Raw genomic sequence first — 17,583 nt, 5'->3', positions numbered from 1 at the left:
AAAAAAAAAAAAAAAAAAAAACAGCTGAAAAGTAGCTAAAAAAGTTGTCAGGTCGGGACGGATTCAAACAACAAAAAAATGTAGAAAAGTTTCATCTTTTTTCCAAAAGACTTCTCAAGTCTGAGGAGCTGTATTCAGCTCAGCCTTATAAATAGTGCCTTCTCATAGTGAGCTGCAAATCTGAATAAAAGCTGAAAAGCAGAAAGAAGCTTTACCAGAAGGAAGTGGAGAGAACACATTTTTGCTGAATTAGGCTGAAAAAAGTTGAAATGAATGCAAAAAATGTGGAATTAGCTGAAAAAGTTTAATTAGCATAAAAATAGCTAAATAGTAGCTGAAATGGTAGAAAAAGCTGAAACTAGCATAATAAGCCGAAATTAGCAGAAAGAAGTTAGAAGCAGCAACAAAAATGTTTGAGTTAGCAGAAATAATCTGTAAGGAGCACACAGTGACTGAAAAAACAGCTGAAATCAGCTGAAAAATGTTTAAATTTGCACTGGACAGCTGAAAGAAGCTGAACCATAACAAAATGTGAAAGGAGCAGTAAAATGTTGTAAACAGATCTAAAGATTTGAAGGAGGTAAAATGAGCTCAATTAGTTTTCTATGAGGAAAGAAATGGCAGGAAAGGCTAAATATTTAAAAAAGCTAAAGTTGCACCAATACCAAAAGCCATAGCTGGATTTTCATGAAAGAGCTGAACGTTTCGATTTATGATTTGTTAAAATAGCACAAAAACTGTGGAACGAGAATCGCTCTGAAAAATGTACAGAAGAGAAATGGATCACAACAGTGTGAATGCTTCATAAGCAATAAAAAGGAACTTTATTCAAACAATTTAGAAACTACTGGATTAAAAAAAAGCAATCATATTTGTTGCATTTTCTTTCTTTTCAAATTAAACTTCATTTGTTGAGTGAGAGCGAAAGAGTGGAAGGAGGGAGATTTCTCAAATTAAACAAGTCCTTTGAGTAACAGTGGTTATTTGTAGTGTCTTTAGTAATATTATGTATTGAAACACTCTTGTTTTTACTTTTATTTTTTTTTTGTAGACCTCATATCAGTGGAACTGTTCTTTGTGTTGTACTTGAAACAAGCACAGGTGTTTGTAATGACTGCAGGATTTAGTTTCAAAATCTAAACATCCAGAAAGCTAAGAGAAAAGAAGTGTGGACTACATAAACATTTGGAACTCTGTAAAAATGGTTTAGTTTTCTAGCTGTAAGATACAAGGGACGTCCAGTTAATTTTAGTTGGTGAAAGCCCACATGAAGCTCTGACGGACTGACGTTTTAAATCCCTGAATGTTTTTGTGCCATTCAGGTCTCCCACATGTGCTCGCTTTAAGGTTTGTTCCAGATTGCAGTCCTCTCTGCTGATTATTTTCCATGAACTCTAAACAGATGGTTAGACTGGATACATCCAGACATCTTTATAGTGCAGAGAGCTACGTAAAGTGTTGCCAGTCTTAAGACTCCCTTGTCTCCAACAGAAATGGCAGGACATCATAAAGGAGGTGAAGTTTTTGCAGAGGATCCGTCACCCCAACAGTATAGAATACAAAGGTTGTTACCTCCGTGAGCACACAGCATGGGTAAGACGTTTACATGAGCAGAATCAAATTGTTTCCTTTAAAATGTTTATATGAGCATGCAGGATGTGTGTATTATGTGTGTATTCTTGATATGTTTGTGTTTCTAGCTGGTGATGGAGTATTGCCTTGGTTCAGCCTCTGACCTCCTGGAAGGTGAGCTGAAAGAAATTTGTTCAGAACATTTAATGTTGTCTGAACTCACAGGAAAGACGCATGCACATGTTTTTCTTTTTGATGATGTTGATTAATAATAATTTTTCTTGTAGTTCATAAAAAACCTTTACAAGAAGTTGAGATTGCTGCCATTACCCATGGTGCTCTGCAGGGGCTGGCCTACCTTCACTCCCACAACATGATCCACAGGTCGGTGATCTTACCTGATGTCTATCAGTAGCATCTACAGTACCTCTCACTGATATTTGATTTTTTATTTCCCCACACCATAGGGATGTAAAAGCAGGCAACATCCTGCTGACTGAACCAGGCCAGGTCAAACTGGCAGACTTTGGCTCTGCCTCCATTGCCTCACCTGCCAACTCCTTTGTGGGAACGCCATATTGGTAAGTAAAAAGCAAAGGGGATTGTGGACGAACTTGATGTGAATCTTTTGTTCTAATCAGAACTTGTAAATGGTGTCTGCCTAAAATAACTTTGATTTGTAAAATAATTCTGGATAAAGCCCGTTTCTACATGTGTACTCACAACTAAACCCTGCCAGTTAACAAATTCCAGTGCGTTTCTGCTGTTTTTTTTTTCTTTAGGCAGTGTACACTTTAAATTGAGACGCTACTTTTTCTATTCAGTTTGATTATATTTGATTTATGTTTTGGGGAAAAAAAGCTTAATTTGTTGTGAAGAACACCATCCATTGTTAACTAGATTCAACTTACAGGAGAGGAAAACAGAAATAAAAACAAAGAGGGGAAATGCATGTTTGTTTGTTTTTTGACCAATTTATTTTTATTTTTTCTTCACCCAGGATGGCCCCGGAGGTGATTCTAGCTATGGATGAGGGCCAGTATGATGGGAAGGTGGACGTCTGGTCTTTAGGGATCACATGTATAGAATTAGGTAGGTTACAGCATCTGTCTGCCATGTCAACTTAACATAAGGAAACTATTCAAGTGTAGAGCAGAAGCAGAAGAGTCGGGCCTAAAAGTACTGTCTGCTGCAGATAAACAGTATTTGACAGTCATGTCTGTAAGAAAGAGGAATATGTCCAGCAAAACCCAACACAGGACCTTTGGCTGATCGTCTACTGTCTGCTGCTAATAGCTTTTTGGGACACACCTTGTTGGTGCTAAAATACATTATGTCTGTCAAACTCTGTTTTCTTCAGTAGAATTAAAAAAAGCAAGAATATCTATTTATGATAGACTGCTGGTAACAATGTGTCCAGAATTTCTGAATGATTTTTTTTTTTCTCCTGCGTTTTCTGTCATGTATCAACACAAACCTGGTTTATCCCTTAAGTTTAGGAGCCCTTTTCTACTTAACTGATTCATAGCTCAAAAAACATTTCTCTGTAACAGATGTTACTGGATCAGAAATGAGTGAAAATAGCAGCCAGGAGGAGTCTGGCCCTTTGGAAACAAAGAAATTAGGAACGACTGAAGACTTTTGCACACTTTATCTATAATGTTGTAATTTAATGAAAGTGCATTTCTGTTTCAGCTGAGAGGAAGCCTCCATTGTTTAACATGAATGCAATGAGTGCCTTATACCACATAGCACAGAATGAGAGCCCCACACTGCAGTCCAGTGAATGGTAAGGTGCCTCACAAATCCAGTTTGTTCTCGCAGCTGTCTTCATAACGTACCAGCAGTAAAAAATATACAAACGCTGGAAAATCTTTGGCCAAAGTCGTTGCTGTAAAGCTACAATAAAACTTTGAATATCAAAGTTGCTGTTTTGGATTCTACATTAATCATTATTAAAACATTTTGCACCTAAAGTGTAAATTCTGTCTCTTTATCGATGCTCTCTGTGATTGTATCTGTTTTTGATCTGCTGTTTTATCTCTGCTTTAGGACGGATTACTTTAGAAACTTTATCGATTCTTGCCTTCAGAAAAACCCCCAGGACAGACCACATTCTGACGACATGTTGGGTGTAAGTGTAACACACACACACACACACACACTGTACAACTACACAAGAACAGCAAGAAGGGTCAGTGTGTTAAGATGCTGATAAATCTCTCTTTGATGGGTTCTGACCTCATAAGCTTCTCTTTTGATCCACTAATCTTCTACTTCCTGATTCACACACACACAGAACGAAATCATGTCAGAAACGCACGGATTCTCCTTGTAGAAAGAACACAGATGTAATTACTGTAGAGACGTGACTTCTGCACCCACTGTAGAGTAACTGAGCAGCTGTCACTTAGCCCACTAATGTCACTTAGACTCACTGTTGCTAATGGAAATGTTTGCTCAGAACAGAAGCACAGAACGTTGAATGATCTTCAGAGTTGAATTATTTCTCTGTTTTTTAACTAACTTGTGATATTTAATCTTGTGAATTTTGTTGTGGAGCTTTGTTGTTTAAATTATAATAAATCAGACATGAATACAGATGAAAGTGTGTGGATAAATGTAATGTCAGAGGATTGCATTATGAGCAGGTAAGTTTTAATGATGCGCGTCAGTAGACGATTTAGTTTGATTTATTGGTCAGCCAGACTAGATGTTAAGACGCTCTAAGGCAGCACTTTATATTCATTTTGGGTAACTCCGTTGCTAGTGGTCAGCATTCACACCTTGCAGTGGATGAAAACCCCACAATGTTTTTGCAGTCGGAGGTCAGTGACCTGAATCTGTTGCATGCAGCCTCGTCACACAGAACGCTGTCAGCAACAACCAGGACATCAGCGGGTCTACTGATGTTTCTGAAAAAATGCTAAACACATTCAGACATCTGATCGACCTTTCTATGAAGAAGATTCTCATAAACAGTTCAACCTTTAGCCAAAATATTACAAACTAACCCCCCCAGAAAAAAAAAAGATCTTCAGAATATTCCCAAGACTATCTAAAAAGTTAAATCTGGTCCTCTGGACATTCAAAAAGTCTTTCGAATGAAAGACGAAACATTTCTACATTTTTATTTAATTTTTTTTTTTATGTCCAGAGGACCAGATTTAACTTTTTTAGATTTTTCTACCTGGATTTTTGAGCATGCATCAGGATATTCCCAAGACTAGTTCTTTGTTTTCTTTCAGTTGTTCTCTCTTCAGGGGTCTCCACAGCGAGTCATCCTCCTCCATCTCACTCTGTCCTCTGCATCCTCTGTCCTCACTACAACATCCTCTCTAACTGCATCCATGTATCTCTTCTTCGTCTTTTTCCTGGCAGCTGCATTTCTAACATCCTTCTACCAATATACCAACTGTGCCTTCTCTGGAAATGTCCAAACCATCTGGACCAGACCATGCCTGGTCTCTAACTTTATCTCCCAGTTGTTCAACCTGTGCCGTACCTCTGATGATCTCCTTCCTAATCTTATCCATCCTTGTCACTCCTAAGAAGAACCTCAACATCTTCATTTCTGCCACTTCCAGTTCTTTCTTCTGTCTTTTTGTCAGTGACACGGTCTCCAGATCAAACAATATAGCTGGTCTCATCTCTGTCTTGTAAACTTTTCCTTTGACCTTTGCTGACACCCTTTTGTCACAAATCACTCCTGAAACTTCCCTCCATCCATTCCATCCTGCATGGACTTTCTTTTTCACCTCTTTACCACACTCTCCATATTCCTGGACAGTGGACCCCAAGTACTTGAAGTCCTGCACCTTTATGACCTCTGCTCCTTGTAGCCTCACTGTTCCACTGGCCTCCCTCTCATTCCTCTTCTTTGAAGCGCATACCTCCACCTCTCCAAGTTCTCTTCCACCTGTTCCCTGTTCTCACCACAGATCATAATGTCATCTGCAAACATCATAGTCCACGAGGATTCCTGCCTGACCTCATCGGTTGGTCGATCCACCACCAGAGCAAACAAGAAGGAGCTCAGAGCCGATCCTTGATGAATCCCACCTCCACCTTGAAGCTATCTGTCACTCCTACACCACTGTCCTGCTGTCTTCATACATGTCCTGTACCAGTCTAACATACTTTTCTGCCACTCCAGATTTCCTCATGCAATACCACACCTCCTCTCTTGGCACTCTGTGGATTTAGAAAAAGTATATGACAAAGACACAATGAAGTTCTTTCTGACCCTCTCTGCATCAGCATCCTCAAAGCAAATATGGCATCTGTGGTGCTCTGTCTCTGCATGAAACCATACTGCTGCTCACAAATAGTCACCACTTGTCTAAGACTAATTTCCACAACTCTTCCAGATCTTCAGTGTGTAGTTCATCAACTTAATTCCCCTGTAGTTGCTACAACTCTGTACATCACCCTTGTTCTTAAAAATGGGCAGCAGCACATTTCTCATCCATTTGTTTGTCCATGATCAGTCAGCTGACGATTGCTGAAATCTTTCATACGTACAACTCTTTATTACTTCAGTTATGTTCACAATTTAAGCAGCTTTATATCATATCAGCCTTATCTATGCACGCACTTCTAAAAAGGGCTTTTTCTAATACCTGTCAGTAACATCTGGATTTGTTTCACACCAGTGTTGACATGTTTTCAGTTCTTCTGATCTATCTATTTTGTCGTCTTTACTTGTTCTGTGATCTGTAATATTCATTACGGTTTTTCTTCTTTCTTATCACTTTTCCGTCCAGCACGCATTTCTGCAACGTGAACGTCCAGATTCTGTGTTGATGGATCTTATTCAGAGAACTAAGGATGCGGTGCGAGAGCTGGATAACCTGCAGTACCGCAAGATGAAAAAGATCCTCCTTCAGGAGGCCCATAACGGGCCCACCACTGAAGTCCAGGATGGCGATGAGGTGTGCGGATGTTTCTTTATTAAAAATCAAAACCGCTACATAAAACTGAAGCTTTGTGTAACCGTAGAAATGCATTTGTTCTATTTTATTTAGATAAAATAATGACATAACATTGGTTTTTATGCATGTCTGTCTGTCCTACTGTGTATTCTGTGTCTGTTGTTTCTTCTCTGTCTCTCTCCCTCGCTGTCTCTCCCTGTGCTCTCTTCCCGCTCTGCTCCAGGACCTGGAGTTGGGCGCAGGTCGAACGGGAACCGTGAACAGCGTTGGCAGTAATCAGTCCATCCCCAGCATGTCCATCAGTGCCAGCTCCCAGAGCAGTTCTGTCAACAGTCTGAATGAAGCAGCGCAGGACAGCCGCAGTGAGCTGGACCTGATGGAAGGAGACCACACGGTCATGTCCAACAGCTCTGTCATACACCTCAAACCGGTGGGTGAAGTGAAACCCACAAACACAATAAGTCAGAGTAGCAGACTTGATCTGCAACTCTTTGTCCTCATACAGCAGCTTGTAAATCTTTAATTCTTGCAAAGTTTGAAAATGCCTCTTAATCAAGATTTAATCAACTGGATTATTTTTTCTGACCATGAAAATAAACCATTCAAATGAGCTGATAACCAGAAAACTGTGCGTAATGTTCACTTAAAACTAAAGAGTTTAGAATTTAGTTTGATTAAAATATTGCAGTTTAGAAAATTTAGCAAAATTTTGAAAAGACATGAAGATAAACATATAATGTATATTTACTTCTAACTTTCTTTTTGAATCAATAGGAGTTGGTGATTTGGCTAACAATTTAGTTTTTCTTTCCTTTTGCTTCAGGGTTTTAGACTAGAGCAGGGGTGCCAAACTCATTTACAAAAGGGGTCAAAATTAAAACCTTTTTCAAACTAAGGGCCAGTTTCAGAATCCGCATCAATTTGAGTCAGATACCCAACATCTTTTCTTGATTGCAGGTTCCTCAACAAGAGTTTGATTGGTCTCATTTGACATTCTCTGTTGCATTTTTGACATCATAGTCAAAGATTACTGAAAAAAATTAAAGTGATAAAAGTATTTTACATTTAAAATGACATCCTGGGGGCCAGACAAGATGTCAACGAGAGCCACATTTGGCCCCTGGGCCTTGAGTATGACACGTATGGACTAGAGGATCTCATTGAATTATTTCCTTCTGTTTAAAAACAGGTCTTACAGCATTTAGAAATTATTTTTGAAATATTTGCACCACATGAGCAGTATAAACAAACCCAGTAACTAAAGCAACATGTCAAGTGTATCAGTTTATATAGGATGAGTACTAATTTCTAATAAACTACCACAGTTAACTGTAATAACTCTTTTAAGTTTAACAACTCTGGATGAAACACAATTTTTATTGTGAGTTTCCATGAACAACAGTATCTCTGTACAGTATTTGTGTTCTGGTGCTTCATTCTTTACTTGCGTAGTTTTCAGCAAACCCAACCTGCTGGTCTTTTGTGTTTTAAAATGCCACATCCCGTTTAGTTTTGTCTCACCATTGGCCTGTCTGGTCCTGTAGGATACCACACATTGTCTCTGTTTTACTGTCTGCTCCTTTTTGTTCTGCTGCTGCTTTATAAACTTTCTTGTGCTTTACTGTGGATTGTTCCAAGTCACCTCAACTTAATGTTGATTATGTACATGTCTCCAAGGAAACATCAAGTTTACAGTAACTACTCTTAACACCCAGCAGAGGGAGCAATAATCCTATTTTTGTAATGCATGCATTTTCTCATAGAAAAAATCTTATTGATTAAATTGTTTTAAATATATTAGCTTTATGAGATACTTTGGTGTTAAAGCTTGCTTATATGTGTGCTAAATTGTAAGACAACAATACTGTCCTGTCTGTCCAGGAGGAAGAGGAGAGTCTCTCTGCTGAGCAGGCAGCCAGCAGTCAGCCCACTGAGCCACAACCAGCGCCAGCTCAGGCCCCAAGAAAGCACTACCGCAACAGAGAGCACTTTGCTACCATACGCACAGCATCACTTGTGAGAAGGCGCCTTATTCTTCCATTTGTTGCACTTATTGCAGACACAGGAAGAGTCTTGCAAAAGACTCTTTTAGCATTTGGTAGATAACTTTACAACTACGAATACCTAGCTCTGTGTATTACATAATGCCTTTCAGATAATCCAAATCTAAGTAACATCCACATGTTGTAGGTGACTCGTGAGATGCAGGAGCATGAGCAGGACTCGGAGCTGAGGGAGCAGATGTCAGGGTATAAACGCATGAGACGGCAGCACCAGAAGCACCTGATGGCCCTGGAGAACAAGCTGAAAGGCGAGATGGACGAGCACAGGCTGCGGCTGGACAAAGAGCTGGAGAGTCTGAGGAACAACTTCACTCAGGAGATGGAGAAGCTGCTGAAAAAACACCAGGCGTCCCTGGAGAAAGACGTACGCAGACAGTTTAAGATTTTGACACACACAGTAGTGTAAAACAAAAATGCGCTGCCTACTCCTGTTGGGTTTACACAAACTTAAAACAAGTGGGAATATTTTTGTTGTTGCTGTTTATGTTGATCGATACGTCTGTGTGATGTAGCTGAAGACGTTTGCCAACGACGAGAAGAAATTCCAGCAGCACATTCAGGTTCAGCAGAAGAAGGAGCTCAGCAGCTTCTTGGAGTCACAGAAGCGGGAATATAAAATGCGCAAAGAGCAGCTTAAAGAGGTAGTGCACGCAAACATCATGCTATTTACTAAGACTCACCGTTTTAAACATACAAATCAACAAACTTCACAACATTGTGTATTGGATATACAATGCAGTAGTCCCTCGTTTATTGCAGGGGTTACGTTCCAGACACACACACCCCCACCCCCCCCTCCACCGCGCAATAAGTGAAAATCTGTGAAGTAGTGACATTATATTCATTTTAGTATTTATTTATATTTTAAGGCTTTATAAACCCTTCCCACACTCTTGCAATGTTCTAAACTGTTAAACCTACGTCATTTTAACAACATGCGTATATGTAGCTACTAAATTTTGCTCACCAGCTAGCAGACCAGCAGCAGCTCTCGGTTCTGCTCCGGTTCTGTGCAGCCGTTGAGCGCCGATGCGCATTTTGGAGGAGGGCCCGTCCTTCGGGTGGCCGGCGTAGGACCGGTACTCTAATTAAGAGATTTTAAAAGTCCCAGTGTGCTCCAGAGAGTAGCTGGACCTTTGGCGGCGCCTCCCCCACTCAGAAGTCCTTGTGGGCCAGCTACCAGTTCTCGGATTCGCCGATGGGTCTGGAGGTCTGGTTCTAGTCCTGTTCCCAGTGGGTTCTGTGCAGCTTTCTGAATTTGCTGGACACTGAAGTCACTGTAAAGGACCAAACTTTTTCCGATCAGATCAAAACTTTCAACAGAAGGCAACGGGGCTTCTAGGCGGGGCCCTGTTGGCTTCTGGGAAATGTAATCCTTATGAGTGACGATAAAGCGTAGGCTTATTGAGAGAAAACTACAAACAAAATTGTGGCGCCTGTCTGAAGTATTTTATTTTTTCGTTAACTTTATACTGTACAGTATCCTGTACTGTCCCAATCGCTTGATTAATGTTAAAGTTGACAACCATGTGTCGTGTAAAAAAATTTTTCCCCTCGTGTTCAGTCTTACTTTGAAAAACCGCGAAAGAGCGAGTTTGCGAAAGTTGAACCGCGAAGTAGTGAGGGACTACTGTATACATTATTGTTATGTAAAACAGTCTGCTAAACACAGAACACCTTTTTAATACTGTATCTTGCATCATGCAAGAAAACAGATTTTTGGATGAAGCTGTAGTTTTTTTTTCTTTTTTGTTGTTTTTGTTGTTCCCATAACCTGTTGAACAATGTGATCATTAGGTTTTCACTGACCATGACAACACTGAACATTATTCTTCAGTTCTACGTTCGGCAAAGTGTTTGAGCTATAACCTTTGCTTTTTGTTCAGTCGTAGCAAAGTTTAAGATTGAAACGCGTTCTCACAAAGCCCACTGTTTTAGTGTATGTGTTGCCAAATGCTGAGACAGTCATCGGTCCCAGCACTGATGATGAATCCTGTTATGTTGAACTGAACTAAATGTGTGGCAGGAACTGAGCGAGAACCAATCGACTCCCAAAAAAGAAAAGCAGGAGTGGCTGTCCAAACAGAAAGAAAACATCCAGCACTTCCAGGTCAGTATTCCTCAGACAGAATGAGCAGTGTTGAGCTTCAATGAGCAGGTGTTGATTTTGACGTTAACGTAACAATGAATTTACTCGGTCACTGCTAGATATTTCATTTGCAAAGGTTTTACTGCTAAGATATATTTTTTAAAGTTCTAGTTTTGGCATGATGTGTATGACTCCAGGCAGAGGAAGAGGCCAACCTGCTGAGGAGACAGAGGCAGTACCTGGAACTGGAGTGTCGGCGGTTCAAGCGCAGGATTCTCATTGCCAGACACAATGTGGAGCAGGATCTAGCTCGAGAGGTTTGTAGGGACACAAGAAAACCAGACCCCCCCCCCCCCCCCAGTGTTACTGTATATATTAGGCCTTTCTCACCTTTCCTTGTATTTACCAGGAGTTGAACAAGCGGCAAACTCAGAAGGACCTGGAGCACGCCATGCTGCTTAGACATCACGAGTCGATGCAAGAGCTGGAGTTCAGACATCTAGCAACAATTCAGAGAGCCCGGGCTGATCTGATCCGGACCCAGCACCAGACAGAACTCACCAACCAGCTGGAATACAACAAGAGGAGGGAGAGGGAGTTGAGACGCAAGCATGTCATGGAGGTCCGACAGCAGCCCAAGAGTCTGAAGGTTTACGCTTTTACTATTTATCTATTAATGCTCTTATGTTACTGCAGAAGGAGCATTAAAAACAAAAGCTAACAGCTGTTTTGCTCTTGTTCTTTTTCTTTAGTCCAAGGAGCTGCAGATTAAGAAGCAGTTCCAGGAGACGTGTAAAACCCAGACCAGGCAGTACAAGGCGCTCAGGAACCATCTGCTTGAGACCACACCAAAGTCTGAGCACAAGGCCGTGCTCAAGAGGCTGAAGGAGGAGCAGACCAGGAAGCTGGCAATCCTGGCCGAGCAGTACGATCACTCCATCAACGAAATGCTTTCCACGCAGGCTGTGAGTAACCAAAAGAATATATATTTTTTAATTAAACAATTAAGTTAACTTAATGCTTAATACTTTAGATGTAGGGGGAAGTTTAAATGAACAAAAATTTCTAAAATAATTTCCAGGTTTTAAAATATCAAAAATAAAAAAACTATTTTAAAAAATCATTTCTTTTTTATACAGCAAGTATTTGTTGAATAATGGTCAGTCAGGTCATCAGGACAGTTTATTTTTTGTGGAAAGATGTTTTGCCCTCTATGGACGGTCCATAGAGGGCGAAACGTCTTTCCACAAAAAATAAACTGTCCTGATGACCTTATTGACCATTATTGGATTTTGTACCTGGGTGATTGAGCATGAACTTTGAAGTACTTGTTGAGTTTCACAAAGAACTCATCAATCATTCATATTATTAGTTTAGCTAATTTCCTGTCAGTGTTTTTAATGATAAACTCATTGTTGGATTATTCTGTTGACTTTTTTTTTTGTTTTTGCTCTGTTTGATTTGTGTCTCCCCAGCTGCGGTTGGATGAGGCTCAGGAAGGGGAGTGTCAGGTTCTGAGGATGCAGCTGCAGCAGGAGCTGGAGCTGCTCAACGCCTACCAGAGCAAGATCAAGATGCAGACGGACGCACAGCACGACAAGGAGAGGAGGGACCTGGAGCAGAGGGTGTCTCTGAGGAGGGCTCTACTGGAGCAGAAAGTAAGGTGGACTCTTAGGAACGTTTTCTTGAATCCATTTGACTGCCTGTAATTATTTTATCTTTTTTTTTTTTTCCTCAGATTGAGGAGGAAATGCTTTCCCTGCAAAACGAGCGTTTGGAGCGGATCCGCTCTCTGCTGGAGCGCCAGGCCCGAGAGATCGAGGCTTTTGACTCGGAGTCGCTGCGGCTGGGCTTCAGCAACATGGTGCTCACCAACCTGGCTCCTGACTCCCAGGGGGGCTGGGGGGGAGGAGGTGGAGGAGGCCAGGGAGGTCAGGGAGGAGGGCAGTGGCCTGGAGGAGGTGGAGGAGGCAGCCACCACAGTCACCATCACCAGGGGGGCTCTAGCTCGCAGCAGCCCTGGGGTCATCCCATGCTGTCAGGTGGCCCACCGCCCTGGAGCCTTCACCACCCTGGAGGAGGGAATCAGAGAAGTGGTCAGGGAGGTGCGGGAGGGGTGAGGAACAGCCCACAGGCTATGAGGAGGACGCCATCAGGAGGGAGGAGTGAACAGGGCATGAGCAGGAGCACCAGCATCACCTCTCAGATTTCCAATGGATCTCACCTGTCCTACACCTAGAACACAAGAACTGTCCTTAACTCCTGTTTTAATGTAATACCACACACACACACACACACTGCACAGTTCTGAAACTGGGTTTACTTTTCTCCAATTCTCCCGTCTCCATGTTTCTCTGGCAGCCGTCTGTGGAATCCCAGGAGAGTTGAGACTTAACGGATACGTCTGAGAGCTGTTTCCATGTGCTGCTGAGCTTTTTGAATTTTTTATTTACCACAGGCTGTTTTTCTAACGTATGTCGCTGTTGCCATACACCCTCGGTGAGCTCTTCACCATGGAGTTTATCAAGTAAGGTTAGATGTCAGTAAGGTTATTTTATGCTCCAGTACGCTGAATGAGATGCTTGAAGATGAGAATTCAATAAGTTGTACAGAGAAAAGCTGCTGTAGTAACGAGAATATTTACAAAGTAATCCTTGTCAGGTGCTGCCAAGTTGTTTGTCGTTCAGTAAATTGGAAGAATGTTCTTGTGCAGGTAAACGAGAAGGTGGACCGTAAGATGGTGGAGAATACACGGAGGGATAATGAAAGTCGTTACTTGAGAACCAGGGAGGACGTTTGAACAGCTGTTCAGCTGTAAGTGATGCTGATGTTAAGCAGAACAGCTGGATTAGTAATAACTGCTGCTGCCATCATGCTCTTAACTGTTTATAGATCGTATCCGTGGTTCACTTCAGTGCAGTGTTGAGTCAGTGAACGCCACATGGCCAAGTAGAAGTAGTTCTTTCTCCTGCTCTCCGATTATGAGCTCTGCTCCTGGGGTTCCACAGACACCCCCCCTCCCCCCAGCTGCCAGCCTGTCCCGAGTCTCACACCTCGGGACAGAGATGAGTTTTCAGCAGCCTTCTAACAACGTGAATGCTGTCGAGGCTGCTGTTCACTCTTCACTAGTTGGCAGTGATCGTCTGATGTAATCAGGCAGCAACACAGAACCTAAAGCTGATCTTTAGTTACAATGGACTATTAAAAAAGTTTTTATTTTAAGTTTTAAGATTAAAATGGAAATGTCAGTATTAAAAACAAAAAAAAATAACTGACAGACAAAGGTTGCAACAAGACCTCCAGAAGAAGTGACCCCTGCTGTGCTCCTGAACCTGACTATATGTATTTAATTTGTTATTAGGCTAACATGAACGTGTCTGACAGTAATTTACTGGTTTAACTACAAAATAACCTGCACTGTTTTTAACTGAAGCAGCCCAGTTCATTTCTCCCACTGCAGCAGAACTTGTGTTCCTCACAATAGGCCTCAAACACTTTGAATGTGCATGTAATCCTTGACAATAATTAAATATAGTGGGGTTCAGGAGAACTGGGGGGGGGGGGGCTCCTGTCGTCTGGATTATAGACTTGAGAAAAATTGTGGCTTTTTGTTTACACTTCAATCTTGAAACTTAAATGTTTTCCCCTTCACTCTGTCGTATCCAGTAGAACCACTCAGTGACTCTAAATATGACTCGGATCCAGTTTCACTCAAACAGGAAGTCGTTTTTATTCTGCTGTCGAGGAAATGTGTAAACTCGACCGCTGGATGCATGCACAGGGAAAAGTGTAAGCATTTTGTGAGAACGGCACACGAGGCAGTTCATAAAAGCTGCACATGAGGATTATAGTATTAAAGAGTGAGCTATCAGGAGGTGGGAGGAGGCGCGTCCCCGTCCCCCTGCAGGTTGTGACTGCTCGATGTTTCAGTGGACTGATGGGTGGTGATGCTGTGATCTCCGCTGCTGTGCTCCTGCGCCCCCCTCCCTGATCTGACACCCCGCTCTGCCTCACCCCTGATGACCGCCGATCTCCCTGCGTCCCTCCACCTTCGCTTCCTCTCCCCCACAAGCCTTTTTCGCAGCGTCGTCTGATCCGAGGACGAAAAGAACCCGTGCTATAATTTGAATCTAAACACACGGAGGATTTTCGACCAGTAAAAGACGGACGTCTTCTTGTGAACTGCAACGATTGTATGATTTTCAGATGAAGTGTACAGCCACCATGTTCATATTGTACAGTCTGAGTTTGAACATAAGCAACAAATCAAAAACATGAAGCGTGCGTTGAGGGAGCGACCTCGTGGCTTTAGGCTTGCAGTCGTTACACAAACATGCTAACTTTTCACCGTTTACTTTGCAGCTGCCATGTTTCTGAAACGTGTTACAAAGATTCTGTTGAGCAACAACTGTAGGTCGGGTCGCCTCGAGTCAGTGGCACAAATTAGTTTTCTTAAACCATTTTGCACATAAATTCAGATTTATAGTTAGCGTTGGCCGTTTTATACGAGACGGGCTCCTCGTGGTTTTTAAGAGACACTCAGGCTTAAAAGATTTTAGTTACACAAAAGGACCTGGAAATATCTACAGAAATCTGGATAAAAACTGCTGAAATTTATTATGTTTATGCACTCTTTTTCTAAATTCTTGTGTGAAGCTGAGTTTTTTAATTTTTTTAATTTAATAAGAGTTGCGTTAGTTCTTGTGAAATCCTCTGAGGTTGTTTAGGAACTGATTTTTGACGTTTTGTTCAGACAGCACTTATTCGCCTTTCAAACAGAAACTTACAGTAAAAACTCGTCAGTTTTATACGTTTAGAAACAAAAACGCGAGTTTGCCATTTTAACCTTCGCTCCAGATAGTTTTTATGCTCCAAAGGGTTTTTGTTTGTTCCACACGTGGGCCAAATGAGCTGCAGTTTTACACCACATCTTGTTTACTAAATCTCCCGAGAGGGTTTTCTTTTATTTGTTCTGTTCAGGCAGTGGGGGCAGAGTCTAGCTTTAGACCTTGGTCACTCTGAACTGGATCAGTTGCACTGATTGCACAAGTAGCTGTCCAGATGTAGGAGTCTACTGTGATGCCCCCTCGGTGCGCTGAATGGGCGGGGGAGGCTGAACGTAGGCGGGAGGCAGGGTTACGTCTCTGTACAGTCTGTTTATCAGTATTTTTATCTTCATCATTCCCTTATGTCCTTTGGTGAAACTTGCTGTTTTATTCTCCCTGGTCCAGAGATCTGTATTAAATGTAATAAACTGTATAGATTGTGCAAAATGCTGAATGTTGCATAGCAGAAAAAAAGAAGCTATTCCTTCAGATGAAAAAGTGATTTAAAGTGTATAAAAGAAGCTACGAAGCAAAGTTAAGAGGATAAATGTAATATTTTGTTTGTAATTACTATTTTTTGTTGGAAGAGGGCTACTGGATAAAAGGAGTAATCTGTAATAAAGTAATTTTAATATTTGTTTCGTGGTGATTGTTTTTGTACACAAGCCTTTAAGAGTTGGTTTAAAAAAACACAAACAAAATAAAACATGCAAGTTTTTTATTCGTCACAATTTGAGTTCGAGCACAGGTTTCTACTCTGGTCGTGTATTTGTACCTTTCGTTTATTTTCAGGGAGTTATTTACTGACAGGATGTTGGGTTGAATATAAAATGTGCTTTTTCTAATTTGTGCTGGAAGACTACAATCGCTCGCATTGCAGCTTGTTAACGTCTAAATAATTTGTCCAGAAATTTACACAAGATTTTATTTCATCTCGAATTTAGTATAAGGTTGGGAAAAAACTAAACTACAAAAGAAAGTAGAAAAATTGTAATTGGTCCTTGAAACTGCAGCTTAGAAATAAACTACACATTTTGCACAAACAGTTAAAATGTTCATACATTTTTTATGACTTGGTGTTTTTGGTCACAATTGTATTTTTTTAGGGATAAATCTGTTTTTTTTACAATTTAAAAACTTCTATATATCCAACAATGAATGTTCAGTCACATCCTTTGTGTGCTTTTTTTTTTTTTTTTTACTGAGACGTTTTTTCCTTCATCCAAAGGACTTCCTCAGTCTGAGAAGCCACAAACAAAATATCCAGATGACCTGAACATTATTGGATTTTATACCTGGATTATTGAGCATGAACTTTGGTGTTTTGATTGTTTTGGAGGAGTGGTGGAGCAGAGGTTGGAGAAGTCGAGCCTGTGATCAGGTCACTGGTTTGACTCCCCAGGCCAACAACATCAAAATGTGGGTGAGATAGGTGAAGCACCCACACCTGCCTCCACCCTGGGCCCTTGAGCAAGGCCCTTAACCCCCACCATCTGCTCCCCCGGGCACCAGATGTTCGCTCTGCTCCACACAGAAAGCTGTGGTAGCTCGGTGGTCTGTGGTTGTGTCAGGAAGGACATCCAGAGTAAAAATAATCACCAAGTCTTCGAGCGAGTTAGCTCACTGTGGCGACCCCTGAAGAAGGGAGCAGCCGAAAGAAGAAAAACATGTTTACCTGTCCAGACTGTGCAACACAACAAGAAAACAACGACGACCCGAGCTGTTCAGTAAATCCGCAGCAGCTGATGTCATCAAATACAAAGTGAAAATATTAAAAATGTTCTGGTCGTATAATGTCCAACATCACCCTAATTTCTTGAAAACGCTTTGCAGGTAAAACCTTGAATGTACAACAGATATTTCTTCTGAAGACTCGACATGTCAAATAAATATAAAGGGATCTGTGTTTGAAATGATTAGCAAGTGTTGGTAGTTTTGCACATCAACTCATGAAAATATTAATTTAAGATGTTCTCATCTTGCGTTGCCACATGGTCATTCATTTAAAGCACTTGTAATCAGCTCCGTACTGTATCTCAGAAACAAATGGACCTGAAATGATTCCTTTGCAGATGTCCTCCTCCCCCATCCCTCGCTCC

The 17,583-nt window shown here is 41.3% G+C and overlaps 1 protein-coding gene across 2 annotated transcripts in view; it reads left to right on the top strand.

Annotated features, from left to right (window-relative positions):
• Positions 1–13,542, top strand: part of LOC119420529 (serine/threonine-protein kinase TAO1) — a 37,348-nt gene extending 23,806 nt beyond the window's left edge. For both annotated transcript variants that reach the window (XM_037687940.1, XM_037687941.1), the window contains 18 exons: positions 1,492–1,593; positions 1,701–1,746; positions 1,860–1,956; positions 2,040–2,153; positions 2,573–2,664; positions 3,268–3,361; positions 3,625–3,706; positions 6,339–6,506; positions 6,730–6,936; positions 8,388–8,522; positions 8,697–8,933; positions 9,082–9,210; positions 10,596–10,679; positions 10,856–10,975; positions 11,068–11,307; positions 11,411–11,623; positions 12,134–12,316; positions 12,397–13,542. In XM_037687940.1, coding sequence (XP_037543868.1) covers positions 1,492–1,593; positions 1,701–1,746; positions 1,860–1,956; positions 2,040–2,153; positions 2,573–2,664; positions 3,268–3,361; positions 3,625–3,706; positions 6,339–6,506; positions 6,730–6,936; positions 8,388–8,522; positions 8,697–8,933; positions 9,082–9,210; positions 10,596–10,679; positions 10,856–10,975; positions 11,068–11,307; positions 11,411–11,623; positions 12,134–12,316; positions 12,397–12,897 — 2,844 coding nt within the window. In that variant the 3' untranslated portion in view covers positions 12,898–13,542. The remainder of the gene's footprint in view (positions 1–1,491; positions 1,594–1,700; positions 1,747–1,859; positions 1,957–2,039; positions 2,154–2,572; positions 2,665–3,267; positions 3,362–3,624; positions 3,707–6,338; positions 6,507–6,729; positions 6,937–8,387; positions 8,523–8,696; positions 8,934–9,081; positions 9,211–10,595; positions 10,680–10,855; positions 10,976–11,067; positions 11,308–11,410; positions 11,624–12,133; positions 12,317–12,396) is intronic.
• The last annotated feature ends 4,041 nt before the right edge of the window (positions 13,543–17,583 follow it).

The sequence above is a fragment of the Nematolebias whitei genome, chromosome 14, assembly GCF_014905685.2.
Source record: "Nematolebias whitei isolate Nwh7 chromosome 14, NemWhi1, whole genome shotgun sequence".
Lineage (NCBI taxonomy): Eukaryota > Metazoa > Chordata > Actinopteri > Cyprinodontiformes > Rivulidae > Nematolebias > Nematolebias whitei.
The sequence above is the reverse complement of the archived record's forward strand: the minus strand, read 5'-3'. Positions and strand labels throughout refer to the sequence as shown.